General features: G+C 43.0%; 1 protein-coding gene across 5 annotated transcripts in view; it reads right to left on the reverse strand.

Moving 5' to 3' along the window:
• LOC114659300 (uncharacterized) overlaps positions 1–15,425 on the reverse strand; it is a 244,479-nt gene that overhangs the window by 51,067 nt on the left and 177,987 nt on the right. For all 5 annotated transcript variants that reach the window (XM_028811714.2, XM_051932866.1, XM_051932864.1 and 2 more), the window contains one exon: positions 3,406–3,929. In XM_028811714.2, coding sequence (XP_028667547.2) covers positions 3,406–3,929 — 524 coding nt within the window. The remainder of the gene's footprint in view (positions 1–3,405; positions 3,930–15,425) is intronic.

Consider the following 15,425-nt stretch of genomic DNA (forward strand, 5'->3'; position numbering starts at 1 on the left):
ACCTTGGGACGTTTGGACGGAACAGGAGCAAAATTTGCACAAGACTCGTACCTGATCAACATCACATTCCTCGAAATCGAAATAGTTCCAGACAACTGAGTATGACCCCTTTTTAGGAACTAACGATCGCACTTCTGCACCTTCCTCACGTTGCTCCGCCATCATATGTTTATTCTGACTGACTGTTATTGCTGCTATTGACTTCTACTGCTTCAGAAAGCGCTTGCAATCTAGACGCAGTAACGTCACAGTGACGCAGTCCAATCCGTAAACTCAGCCCATAAAAAACAGTTTGGTCTTTATACTGTAAAATCGCGACGATATTTATTAACTGATTGTGGGTCATAAATATCGTTATCATGAGAAAAAAAAAGATTAATCGTGCAGCCCTAACTGGAGGGCAGTTCCTGGCGGTGATTGGAAGGATAGGCCACCTCTTGGGGGACCACAAAACACCTGGAACATAGCCAAGGCGTTGATACACAGACAAAATGAAAAACAAAGAATACAAATAACAGACACAATGACTACTGGTGTAAACAAAAGAATCAAAAATGGGCAAAAAGGGCATAAAACAAAGACCTGAAGCCCAGCCAAGGAAGGAATCCTGGCTAAAACAGGTGGCGCAGTCGGAGTGCTGCTGCTTTGCAGTAAGGAGACTGTGGAAGATTGTGGGTTCGCTTCCCGGTTCCTCCCTGTGTGGATAGCGCTTTGAGTACTGAGAAAAGCGCTATATAAATGTAATGAATTCTTATTATTATTAAAGCATAACACACTGTAGGAGTGCACATTCTCCATGTTGGCTTTCACTTTTACTAGAGCGTTCCCAAAATTGTGTGTCAGGTTAATCTGTGTCTTTAAACGGGTCTGGCATGAGTGGCTTTTATGCATGTTTGTCTCCTGTGGTGGACTGGAATCCTCTCAAGGTTTGGTTACTACCTCGCTACTGATGCTGCCAACATAAGCAATGTTCTCTCTGACCCTGCAATAGAAATAAGAACGGCTGAGAATGAAAGAGTGACTGGATAATACTGTACAGCATCAACTTGTGTGTACTGAATTTTATATGAATTGGTGGCAGAACACACAAGAATGCAAACATTCAAATCTGCACAACATTAGGTGCTGTATTTTGTTCTTACTGCCTGCCACACTCACACTGTCTGACACTGTCTGGCACACAATGGCTTAAGTAGGAAGAAATGCGCACCTCCTACACTCCCTGCTTCCACCCTGCCGCGTGGCGGCACAAGAAAGAGCAAGTGGGAGACGGGTGCCTCTTGTGCTCCTGCTCTGTCTGCTGTGCTGTGTGAAGGAGCGAGACCTGTGGTGCACATACATGGAAAGCTTGCCTTGACAGAAGTGATTTGTATGCCCATATAATGATATTACTGTACTGCACACAGGTACAGCGTATTTAAAGCTACTGATGTGTGTTTGATATGAAAGTGCTCACAGTACACAAGTGCTGAGTGTACATTTTAACACGTTCAAGCCAAACCAAGTTCACTCTACTTTAGGGACAATGTAAGGGGTTGTCAGGGGACATTTCTGTATACTGATGTTCCACTAAAATCAGTGTTAGGAAGATGTCCTCTGAATAAATGACAAATCTGGTTAATTTTTTATTTTTTTTTAAAATTGCGTCTATGTATACTCTGAGGTGGACTGGTATCCTCTGAAGGGTATGCAGCCAATGCTGCTAGTGCAGGCTCACAGCCCTCAGATGGAATAAGCAGGTTCACAAAATCAATGAACGGAGGGAACATGAATCAATGTATGAGGAAACTGCAAATATGCTGCTAAGTACAAACAGAATATGAAAGAAAAACAAAAGCAGAGAAAATAAGTGTCAAGACTATATATAAAAAGAGTATCTGTTTCTGAGACTTTTAAAAAAAGGTCAAGGACTAGAAATAAACACCTTCTTTGGTACTTGGTAACTTAATAGATAAATAGTGGTTTGGATGTTTTCCCAGAACAGACTGTGAGGGATTGCCAGCCATATATTCTGGCCAACACCTCCAAGCCGCCAGATGGAGCCCTCCTTGCAGCATGGAGGTGCCCCGAATGCCAGCAGGGAATCATGGACCTTGGAGTTTTTCTTCACAGCCCTGCTGGATACCATGGGGGCCGCCAGGAGTCGCTGCAGAGAGGCCCAGGGATTTATGCTTTCCGTATATCATTTCTTCCGTTCCCGTGACTTGGAAATACTTCCGGGCTGAAGAAAAGGAGAAGTTTTTACCTGACCCGGAAGTGATAGAAAGTCACATGGACTGAGGGACAGAACTACTTCCGGGTCAAGGACTATAAAAGGATTGTTGGAAATCCCAGACGTTGAGCTGAGCTAGGTGGAAGGGTGGCAACGCGTCTGGGAGTGGAGGATTAATTATTGATTGTATTATTGTGTATTATATGAGTATAATGGAGTGTAGAGTTCTTGGTGCACATTATTATTATAAAATAAAGTCATACTGGACTTTTATCTGGTGTCTGGCGTCTCGAACAAGGGTTCAAGGGAGCGATAGCGCCCCCTATCTGTTACAAGATTTTTCAAAAGTGCTGATGGAGAGTCTTCCCCCATGTATCTCAATGTGAACAGGCAGGCCAGACAGACAACCTGATTAATAATGTTTATTTCTCACTTTTGACTGAAAGATCATGTAAAACCTTTAGAGGTGGGCATGAACAGCAGCACCTCCATACAATGCTAAAGAGTATAACCAAAAACAAGGTTCTCTTACCTGTTTTTGACCTTTGATTGGATAATATCTCATGTATTTAAACTGCCAGGTTTACATGAATTCCAAAAGATTAAAGTAAATTAGATGTACACATCAAATCAGACTAGAGAGCCGGCCCGCCTAAGACCTCAGACAAGGTGTTCCTCCTACCTAAACCTCATTGTGGTCAATTAAAGGTAAGCTCACCAGTTTGGCCCTGGCACCTCCCTTGTGCCTCCAAGCTTTCATTACAGCCATGGTCTCAGTGACGTTATGTCTTTGGGCAAACTGTCTGCTGAAGGGCCAAATCACTGCACTTACGCTAGGCTTGTGGAAATCTGCTCTCCAGCAGCTTTTTCTTCTTGTCATCAAGGTAGTGTTTATCATGTACATTGCTCAAGCATTGCTGTTAAGGACAGCCAATCAACTAAATTATTTATAAGACACTAAATAGTGGTGCTGAGAAGTGAAAGAGATCTTAGTTAGAATGAAACTAGTTAGGTGATGTGCTAGAAGCTGATCTGGGCTCCTCAGTCAGGGCACAGATGCTGTAAGAATAGACAATAAACAGACTGCTGTGCCACAAGCAACATGACAAGGAGGGCCTTTCAGATCAAACAGTAAGCATTTGCCCCGTGGCACATATTTCTAGTAAGATAGTGGAAACAATGCTGAAGCCTACCTTTGGGAAGGAATGGGAAAGAATAGGTTCCTTGATGGTCTGTTTTTTGTTGTCTCTCTCCTGCTGATTCAAATAATCTTCGGCACTGGTAAATCGGAGTCCTGGTTCTACGGGGTCAGGACTGGTCTCCAAATGCTGCTGCTTTTCCAGTTTCCGGACTTTTCTCACACAGGCATACTCTGCTGTTACCGCATCTTCACTAGATCTGTTGACCTCTTGACTCTGATGGAGGGCTGATTCAACGTGGTTGTTGCCAAGGGACAACACTGGCTGCTTGGGCTGGCTGCTGGGGGGTGCTACTTCATCTTCATGCCGACCCCCAACACTCTCATACAGAGCATCTTCAGTGCACCGAGGCTGTGACGCTGGCCTCTTCACCTCCGAGTAGGTGTGCTCTTTGTCTCCACCAGGGCTGAGTGGAATTTTTGGAAGCTGTCTGTTCTGTGGACACCTCAGATCCCAGTCTGACTTCCGGTTTGGGAGAAAGAGGAGGTCCATACTAGCAGGACGGCTTCTTGAACCTTCTGGAAGAAAAATGAACAAAAAATGAATGAAAACTTTAGAAATAAATATCAGTAGTTCTTAGACATTTCACGTGGAGCTCTCACACAGCACTTGAAAATGAAACAATATTGCGATTCAAAGAGTAAAATACACAGCGTAAAGAGAAAAGAAAAGAATACGTTAGCTAGTTTTAAGCACAGCCTTGAAGAGAACTGGTCACAAATGCTCCAACACTCCTTTTCATTCTGTGGTCCCTGCTGTTGGGGGCAGCACATACAATAAATAATTACTCTGTCACTGTGATTTATGCTTTAATTCGATATGCAGACATATAGCTTGCATAGTCACACCCATATACAGTGGGGCAAAAAAGTATTTAGTCAGCCACCAATTGCGCAAGTTCTCCCACTTAAAAAGATGAGAGAGGCCTGTAATTTTCATCATAGGTATACCTCAACAATGAGGGACAAAATGAGAAAAAAAATCCAGAAAATCACATTGTCTGATTTGAAGAATTTATTTGCAAATTATGGTGGAAAAATAAGTATTTGGTCACCTATAAACAAGCAAGATTTCTGGCTCTCACAGACCTGTAACTTCTTCCGTAAGAGGCTCCTCTGTCCTCCACTCGTTACCTGTATTAATGGCACCTGTTTGAACTCGTTATCAGTATAAAAGACACCTGTCCACAACCTCAAACAGTCACACTCCAAACTCCACTATGGCCAAGACCAAAGAGCTGTCAAAGGACACCAGAAACAAAATTGTAGACCTGCACCAGGCTGGGAAGACTGAATCTGCAATAGGTAAGCAGCTTGGTGTGAAGAAATCAACTGTGGGAGCAATTATTAGAAAATGGAAGACATACAAGACCACTGATAATCTCCCTCGATCTGGGGCTCCACGCAAGATCTCACCCCGTGGGGTCAAAATGATCACAAGAACGGTGAGCAAATACCCCAGAACCACACGGGGGGACCTAATGAATGACCTGCAGAGAGCTGGGACCAAAGTAACAAAGGCTACCATCAGTAATATACTACGGCACCAGGGACTCAAATCCTGCAGTGCCAGACGTGTCCCCCTGCTTAAGCCAGTACATGTGCAGGCCCATCTGAAGTTTGCTAGAGAGCATTTGGATGATCCAGAAGAAGATTGGGAGAATGTCATATGGTCAGATGAAACCAAAATAGAACTTTTTGGTAAAAACTCTACTCGTCGTGTTTGGAGGAGAAAGAATGCTGAGTTGCATCCAAAGAACACCATACCTACTGTAAAGCATGGGGGTGGAAACATCATGCTTTAGGGCTGTTTTCCTGCAAAGGGACCAGGACGACTGATCTGTGTAAAGGAAAGAATGAATGGGGCCATGTATAGTCAGATTTTGAGTGAAAACTTCCTTCCATCAGCAAGGGCATTGAAGATGAAACGTGGCTGGGTCTTTCAGCATGACAATGATCCCAAACACACCGCCCGGGTAACGAAGGAGTGGCTTTGTAAGAAGCATTTCAAGGTCCTGGAGTGGCCTAGCCAGTCTCCAGATCTCAACCCCATAGAAAATCTTTGGAGGGAGTTGAAAGTCCGTGTTGCCCAGCAACAGCCCCAAAACATCACTGCTCTAGAGGAGATCTACATGGAGGAATGAGCCAAAATACCAGCAACAGTGTGTGAAAACCTTGTGAAGACTTACAGAAAACGTTTGACCTCTGTCATTGCCAACAAAGGGTATATAACAAAGTATTGAGATGAACTTTTGTTATTGACCAAATACTTTTTTTCCACCATAATTTGCAGATAAATTCTTCAAAAATCAGACAATGTGATTTTCTGGATTTTTGTTCTCATTTTGTCTCTCATAGTTGAGGTATACCTATGATGAAAATTACAGGCCTTTCTCATCTTTTTAAGTGGGAGAACTTGCACAATTGGTGGCTGACTAAATACTTTTTTGCCCCACTGTATACGTATTTTGGCTTGTATTGGGAATATCAGACACTGGCGTGATTAAAAGGTCTGCAGTCTGAGCCTACGGTGTTGATATCTGTAAGTGGACAAACATTAGCTGCTGCACACTAAAATATAGGAATTGCAAGTTTCTAACATTTGTTGTTCCCAGTGTATGCTTCTTGTTTCAGTACTAAGTCCACATGTATGCTGAAATATCAAGTATTGTATGACAGAATTTCTACTGAACAACATGCCTTCAGAGATTCATTCTGGTCTAGGCAGCAAGTTCCAGGCCCAGTCCCCTTCATATGACACAGGCTGCAGAATTCCGTCATGACAGACTGTCTCTTGAAGATGACATAATGTCTGACTGCCCTTCAGCATTGTTCACAGAAGAACCTGTTTCCTCCATGGATCGAATTGTACTGAAGAATCAAAGAATTAAGATGTACAAAATTGCAGACAGTAAAAGAATTAGTTAGAGGTTAGGCAAAGCCTCGGTTCAAAAAAAAAAATATTAAGCAAACCAGTCCGCGTAATTTGGGTGCTCAGAATGTTAACTTATGAAATGGATCACCACCACATCCTGTGTTCTACGGATAATCTGAAGTGAATGACTTTGGACTGGCAAAAGCTTTCTAATTAGGGAGGAAACCTGGATACATCAGTATGACCCAGAGTCCAAACAACCACCAAAGCAATGGAAGCAAGATGATCCTCCAATACCAAAGAAACGTCAGAGCCCAAGCCAGTGCCGCCAAGACTACGTAAACTTTTTATGATTTTGATGGTCTAATCCATATTGATTGCATGCTTCAAAAGGCTCACGTAACTGGTCAGTATTTGCTTTCATGGAGGGTCAATCTGGGAGCTTGCAGCTTGCAAAGGCTGATTTGCGAAACTGGATTCAAAGAGATGTCGAACCCACCCTGTCCTCCATATATGGCTCATGTGACTACCACCTACCACCCAGTCTGAAGTGCTACCTCAACTGGGATATTCTGTGATAATCATGGCCACGACATTACGTCTTTTACAGAAGTGTGGCTACACAAGCTAAACAAAACATTTTATTTCAGCAGTGTAGGAAAGCTTTAAGAACATAATACCAATTAGTAGTTTTCACTGGGATTACTGTATATAGAAAAACAAAACCTAGCTGGTTTTACTAGTCTTTCTCTTAACACAAAAGGCTCAAACGTTTTTTATAATCCCTCGTATGGTTTGTGAAACTGGGCCCTTATGAAATGAAAACAACATTAGAGCTAAAGACCAGACACAACTTGCCTAAATACTCGGGATACTGAGAGAAAGAGAAGGCAGAGGCAGCATATACTGTAAGCTCTGTGGCTGCTTGTACGTTCCAAATTTCCAAACCAGCATCAAAAGTTAAACCACAATGCCTTTTCAGCCCTCCTCACTTTTTGCTCACATTTTGCTACGTTGCAGCCTTATGGTAAAATTATTTAAATTCATTTTTCCCCTTATCATGCAACACTCATTACGACTGAATGGTAATGTAAAAAACAGGATTTTAGAAAGTTTTGCAAATTTATGAAAAAATTGCTGTGACACTTGACATTTGGTTCAGGTACATTCCATTCTATTGATCATCACTGAGATGTTTCTATAGCTTCTTTGGAGTCCATCTGTGCTAAATTCAGTTGACTGCACATGATCAGGAAAAATCACACATCTGCCTACAGAAGATCCCACAGATGAACAAAAATCAAGCCACAAAATCAAAGGAGAGCTTAGAGATAATTGTTTCCAAGTCTCAGATCTGGGTATGGCTACAATGATGTTTCTGTGGTATTGAATGTTCCCAAAGGCACAGTGGCCTCCATAAGTTTTAGAACAGAAGAAGTCTGGAACAACCACGACTTTAATGGAGGTGGCTGTTTGGCCAAACTGAGCAATCATGGGAGAAGGACCTTGGTAAGAGAAGTGACTACAAACCTGTAGGTCACTTTGATTTAGCTCCAGAGAACCTGAATGAAGATGGGAGAAACTTACAGAAAGATATCCACCACTGAAACACTCCACTAATCTACATCCCTAACAGTATAAAGAGGGAAGCCAGAGAGAGCATGAGGAAAGAGGTGGAAGATCAGATGTTGTAGTGGAAGATAGACAGAAGGCAGGAGTGGGAGGAGCCTGTGTGGAAGAGTGGAGAGGAGCAGGAGACCGACGCTCTTTGGGGATGGAAAGAGTCTCTCCTGCTCAGTGGACCAGTAGCAGGGGTGACCAGTCATCCAAGTGCGTTCCTGTCTGTGGTGATGAGAGAAGGTAATAAGGCTCAGTGTGCTGCCCCATGCAGGGACCTGAGCCTGAATTTGAATTGGTTGACTGCCTGTCAGGAGGACATGCCCTCTGGCTACAAGGAAATTATGGAGTGGGCAAAGGAGATGTTGTTTTAGACAGAAACACTGAGGCTCACTGCTATAATGGTTGGACAGATTCCTGCCAGGGTTTTATCCACCATTTTATTTATTGTTACTTATTTGGACTTTTAGCCTCCACTGCTTCACTTAGTTTTTATGGATTACGTATTGCAGATTGCACTGCACTTGTTTGCACCTTGTGATTTTGAAAACGTGACTGTTTCAAAATAAAAGCACTCAAGCACTTTTACATCAACCCCTTGTTTGTATGTGTCTTCACTTTCCCGACTCATCCTGGTTACGACTATCCACAGTTCCGGGTTCAAGAACTGCTGAGGATAATGAATCCAACCTGAACTGTCACACAGAGCAGCTAGAAGATATTTGAAAGCCTGCTTGGAGTTTGCAAAAAAGGCACCTGAGGGACTCTCAGACTGTGAGAAATAACCTATTTGACCTCAGTTCTAAACCAGGCACCGCTCATCACCTGTGCAATACCACTCCAACAGTGAAGAACGAGAGTAGCAGCATCATGCAGTGGGGTTGATTTTCAGTAGCAAGGACTGGGAGACTAGACAGGGTTGAAGTAAAGCTGAAATGGAGAAAAGTGCAGAGATATCCTTAATGAAAACCTGCTTCAAAGCACTCTGGGCTAAAGGTTCGCCTTCCAAAAGGACAATGACCCAAAGTACAAAGCAAAGATAACACAGGAGTGCCTTATGGACAAATGTCCTTGATTGGCCCTGCCAGTGCCTGCACTTGAACCCAATCAAACATCTCAGACGAGATCTGAAAGTAGATGTCCACTGACAGCCTCCATTCAGCCAGACAGTGCTTGAGCAGATCTGCAGAAAAGAATGGCAGAGCATCTCCAAATCCAGGTTAACAACATAACTTGTTGCATCATTCCCAAGAAGATTCCACACTGGAATTGCTACCAAACGTGCTTCAACTAAGTGCAGAGTACAGGGTCTCAATACTTGTGTCAATGTGATATTTCAACGTTTTATTTTTAATAAATTGGCAAAAACTTACAAAATCTGGTTTTCACTTTGTCACTGTGGGGTATGGAGTTTTGTCTGCTAAGGGAAAAACTTAAATTATATGATTTGAGCAAAAGGCCCCAAGTTAACAAAATGTGAAAAAAGTGAAGGGGCCTGAATACTGAAGGCACCGTAAATTCTACTTTACTCCGTCGTTTGAGTGTTGTGTATTCTACTCTGTTTTGAGGCGTGCGTGGGCGAGTTTATAAACTAGCGTTAGGCTGTGACCATGGGCCTCCTACCAAATGGGTCTGCCTCGTGCCTAATGCACAGTGTAAAATGACTTTGTGGCCTTACCATTTAACTCAACAAACAGACAGCCCTTATTTTATATAACATCTATTCTATAGCAGTGACCGAAAGAACGAGATCACGAATACAAGCGGCTGAAATGAGTTTCCTCCGCAGGGTGTCTGGGCTCTCCCTTAAAGATAGGGTGAGAAGCTCAGTCATCCGGGAGGGGCTCAGAGTAGAGCCGCTGCTCCTCCACATCGAGAGGAGTCAGATGAGGTGGCTCGGGCATCTGATCAGGATGCCTCTTGGACGCCTCCCTGGTGAGGTGTTCCGGGCACGTCCAACTGGGAGGAGGCCCCGGGGAAGAACCAGGACACGCTGGAGGGACTATGTCTCTTGGCTGGCCTGGGAACACCTCGGGATTCTCCCGGAAGAGCTAGAAGAAGTGGCCGGGGAGAGGGAAGTCTGGGTATCTCTGCTCAAGCTGCTGCCCCCGCGACCTGACCTCGGATAAGCGGAAGAGGATGGATGGATGGATGATCTTTTCTATGGTGAACACCACCCCAAGGCACTTTATGAGGACACACAAACAGTTCTGCTCTGTACGACAGCCTAAGTGACTTGCTCAGAGTCACACAGTGCGTCAGAGGTGGACAACTGGCATGCATTAATTTTACATCTATTGCCTTAGCTACTATGCCAAACTAGACACACTATATAATGGCAAAGATAACAGGAAAGGTTAAAATTCACATCCTAGATGGTTGTGGTGGCTGCAGGTTTTCGTTCAAACCACTTTCTTAATTAGTGACCAATTTGACACCCCTCCCTAAACTATTTTTCCTTCTTTTCATTGACAGGAACGTCTCATGCCATTAAACAAGGAGGTGAAAGATGACTGTGAACCTCCGGGAGAGCTGACTTCTGAAAATCCACAGAGGACAGTACAAAATCCTTCTCGGAGGACATCTGAACACATTGCATTTTTTGGAACTTTCTTCTTTTAAACATGAAATTTGGAAACGTTGTGACGCAACTCCCTGGTGTTGCTACAGCAGATTGCAGAATACAGTCTACTGACCCACGACAGGAAAATGCGGCTGGCTCGAGTCCCTGCCTGCCAGCAATGCGACTGATGAATACTTCATATCTAAAAAAAGAGGACTCGCATGTGGCCTACCGAGGAGCTGAAGAATTTGTCATAAAAATGTTTGACTTTCAGATCCCAAATTCCATCCCCATGAAAAGCCAGCTGCAGCGAAGGCCAGCTTTAGAGCTGCTAACAGACACCACGACAAAAGCAGAGCGGCTTGAAATTGCACTCCTGTCTTCTCGAATCGTTAACACAATGTAATGTTACAAGGGAAGTCATTATCTTAAAGTTATGCATAAAAAAAACACTAAACACTTCAATAATAGTTTTAAACGTTTTATTTTGCTTTATAGGTATGATCACAGTTTACTTGCATAACTGGGTGGGACAGAGCAGCAGTGGTTAGCACCGCAGCCTTACTCCTCCACGGGCTTAGGATCAGTCTCTAGGTAGAGCAGGGCTTCTGAAACTTTTTTAACCTGAGGACCCAAATAAGAAATCCAGTGCCAGACTGGGACTTTAAAAGAGGATTATTACTGTGATTGCAGCAGAGACATGTATAGACAAAATAATAATGCCCATATAATAGAAAACAGAAAATCTTTCCATTTCTTTTCAGGCATATCTCTCACATGAATACTACTAAAAAAAAAGTCAAAAGTAACCATATTGTTAAAGAAAATTCAATATAGGGCATCCATTCCTGAGGTACATCACTGCCAGCATAAGCTTTAGTAAAGCAGAGAGAATTTTTGGGGTGCAGCACAATGATGTGATGATTTTTAAAAGATTATGTATGACTGGTCACTTAATAAGGACAAGGAATAAACTAGTAAAGAAAAATAATACATGCAGTTTATTTGCCTTATCTATCTTGAGCACAGTCATCCATGTCTGGATGGATGACAGAAGCTCAGTCATCTGGGAGGAGCTCAGAGTAGAGCCGCTGCTCCTTCGCATCGAGAGGAGTCAGATGAGGTGGCTCGGGCATCTGATCAGGATGCCTCCTGGACGCCTCCCTGTTGAGGTGTTCCGGGCACATCCAACAGGGAGGAGGCCCCGGGGAAGACCCAGGACACGCTGGAGGGACCATGTCTCCCGGCTGGCCTGGGAACGCCTTGGGATTCTCCCAGAAGAGCTAGAAGAAGTGGCTGGAGAGAGGGAAGTCTGGACATCTCTGCTCAAGCTGCTGCCCCCGCGACCCGACCTCGGATAAGCAGAAGAGGATGGATGGATGGATGGATTTTGAGCACAACCATTAATATTGTGTAACAACCTATTGTAAATACTAAAGCAGAATCTTGTATTCATTTAACAATTTTATAAAAACTCAGTAAAAAAGTTGATAAATTATTCCTAAAAATGTATGCACCACTTGTTTATACAGGTGACTAGCTGTACTACCTGTCTAAGACAGGTTCAAATTTTAAGTAATCAACGCAGATCTCAGTGTTAACGTTTGCAGTGCACCATGCAATGTATATCCCTCTGTTATATGCTGTTTGGTATGGGATTTATTAAAAGCAGTGTTAATGTTTGTTATGTACCATCTGTTGGAATGACACATTCAATGCATTTTATTACCAAAAATGTTTGGAATGATGTAGACATAGCAACCACACACAGATGGACACACAGGCACTTATCTTTTTATTAAGGTAGACCAGATAAATCAGCAAACAGTCCATCCATCCATCTATCATCCAACATGCTCTATCCTAACTACAGGGTTACGGGGGTCTGCTCAAGCCAATCCCAGCCAACACAGGGAACAAGGCAGGAAACAAACCCCGGGCAGGGCGCCAGTCCTCCGCAGAACAGTCCAGTTTGAAATGTTTAATGCTTTCAACTGACATTGTGCTGAATGTCTACAGTGTGCCTTGACTTTTTGATCTTTTCAGGTGTTCTTACTATTCTCAGCATTCCCAACATGACCTTCATGCATTAGACTGAAGTTTGCCATAATACTTTAGAACAGTATTACGAGAAAGAATTCCATCCATCCATCCATCCATTTTCCAACCCGCTGAATCCGAACACAGGGTCACGGGGGTCTGCTGGAGCCAATCCCAGCCAACACAGGGCACAAGGCAGGGAACCAATCCCGGGCAGGGTGCCAACCCACCGCAGGACACACACAAACACACCCACACACCAAGCACACACTAGGGCCTTTTCACCAAATTTACGTTAAATTCATGAAATATCTTATTTGCACCTCTGCTACAGATACAGATTCATTTTATGCCAAAACTGTGAACACATAAGGCACTGACCATTTGTCCATGGCCACTGAAACACTGCCATGGCACTTATATATTTTATATATATATATAAAAAATGTATGTACATCCCCACCCTATTCACATACACTTCATAACACCCCATAAATTATCCCATCCTTGTATCACAACATTTCAAACTAGCACTGAAGTCCCTTCGCCTCACAAGCTGGTCTGTCACCCCCTCTCTTATGCATGTTCTTGCTGGTCAGTCACCTCAAGTTTGATTGTTTGTGGCTGCGAGAGGAGAGATGGTGCCGTTGGAAGTTTTGATTACATTTTCATGCAATAAAAATGAAGGTTCAACACAATAAATAATACACTAAACAGAGAGCGGCATATCACTCAACACAGAATTCATGGTTGGTCAAACTTGGCTTATTTTTCTACACAATCATGTGGTGACCAATTACAAACATGTCTGCGTCTCAAACAGTTTAAGAAATCCTGGTGTAGAGCATGTGTGCTCTCCCCATTTCACTGTAGCTTAGCCTCATGTGGGTGCCCAGGTGTGTTCTACAGTGGCCTTGTGCTTTATGCAAGGTTGGTTCCTGACTGCTAGGATGGTATCCGCTGGCTAACGCTTGTATAAAAACGGCAACGATGAATAACTTGTTCAAACTTGTTAATTGACATATTAAAATAATCTGCTAGTGGCCCTATAAAAGTATAAAGATTGACTAATTGATCTGGAGGACAGGACACTGGAGTGTCTTCTACGTGAATTATGCACTGCGTTCATTAGTGTTTACTTCGAAGACACTACAAGGTCTAAAGTTCGAGTAAGTGTAGATGAGTCCGCTGTGATGGACCAGTCCCCCTTCCCAGCCTCGGACCTGAGACAGGCTCCTGCTCTCTGCATCAATGATGAGAAAAATGGATGAATGGATTACTGATGTCATAGCTGATGTTTGCTGAGCCAAACGGAACTCTTTTTGGCACCCACTTCTAACTGCATGGACATATTTGCCGTGTTTGGCAGCAGGTCCTGCACGGCTTCTATCTCGTCACTGCTTGCCTTTATTCCTTTTGGGTGTTTTCAAATCGAGACAAAACATGTTGGGCTGACTAAGGATTTTTTTATTTATTTGTTACTGTAAAGATAGAAATATAGTTACACTTCAACACATTTCGTTTGCACATTTGCAGTGTCTTACTAGGAACGTGTATGGGTGCAAACGTGAAAAAAAGGACTTAATCGTACCCAAATATGTTCTTTTAAAGGCAAGAATGATATCAGATAATAACTGGGAGTCTTGAGATAAAGCACAAATATTGTTAAACAATGTGTCCACATAGCTTTAGGAAAGAAAAAAAAATATTTGTAGAATTCCATAATTTTAAAAGACATCATCTTGCTGATTGGCTCACCCTAACTGGCAATCTTTCATCCCAGAGCACAGTTTCCTGTAGGAGGTTTTGTGACTGCTGCACACACCATTTTCATTTTGAAAATCATTTTCTTTCAGGATTTAGACAAGTAAGCTATCATTGTACAGTGCTGTGCAAAAATTTTAGGCAGGTGTAAAAAAATGCTGTAAACAAAGAATGCTTTCAGAAATATAAATAATGATTGTTTATTGTTATCAATTTACAAAATGCAAAGTGTGCAAACAAAAGAAAAATCTAAATCAAATCAATATTTAGTGTTACTACCTTTTGCCTTCAAACCAGCATCAATTCTTATAGGTACACTTGCACAAAGTCAGGGATTTTGTAGGATTCTAGTCCGGTGTCTGATGAACCAATTATACCAAACAGGTGCTAATGATCATCAATGTCACACGTAGGTTGAAACACAGTCATTAACTGAAACAGAAACAGCTGTGTAGGAGGCTTAAAACTGGGTGAGGAACAGCCAAACTCTGCTACCAAGGTGAGGTTGTGGAAGACAGTTTCATGTCATGGCAAGATTGAGCACAGCAACAAGACACAAGGTAGTTCTACTGCATCAGCAAGGTCTCTCCCAGACAAAGATTTCAAAGCAGACTGGGGTTTCAAGATGTGCTGTTCAAGCTCTTTTGAAGAAGCACAAAGAAACGGGCAACGTTGAGGATCGTAGACGCAGTAGTCGGCCAAGGAAACTTAGTGCAGCAGATGAAAGACACATCAAGCTTATTACCCTTCGAAATCGGAAGATGTCCAGCAGTGCCATCACCTTAGAACTGGCAGAAACCAGTGGGACCCAGGTACACCCATCTACTGTCCGGAGAAGTCTGGCCAGAAGTGGTCTTCATGGAAGAGTTGCAGCCAAAAAGCCATAAATCCGACGTGGAACCAAGGCCAAGCGACTCAAGTATGCACGAAAACATAGGAACTGGGGTGCAGAAAAATGGCAGCAGGTGCTCTGGACTGATGAATCAAAATTTGAAATATTTGGCTGTAGCAGAAGGCAGTTTGTTCGTCGAAGGGCTGGAGAGCGGTACAATAATGAGTGTCTGCAGGCAACAGTGAAGCATGGTGGAGGTTCCTTGAACGTTTGGGGCTACATTTCTGCAAATGGAGTTGGAGATTTGGTCAGGATTAATGGTGT

This window comes from Erpetoichthys calabaricus, chromosome 10, assembly GCF_900747795.2.
Source record: "Erpetoichthys calabaricus chromosome 10, fErpCal1.3, whole genome shotgun sequence".
NCBI lineage: Eukaryota > Metazoa > Chordata > Cladistia > Polypteriformes > Polypteridae > Erpetoichthys > Erpetoichthys calabaricus.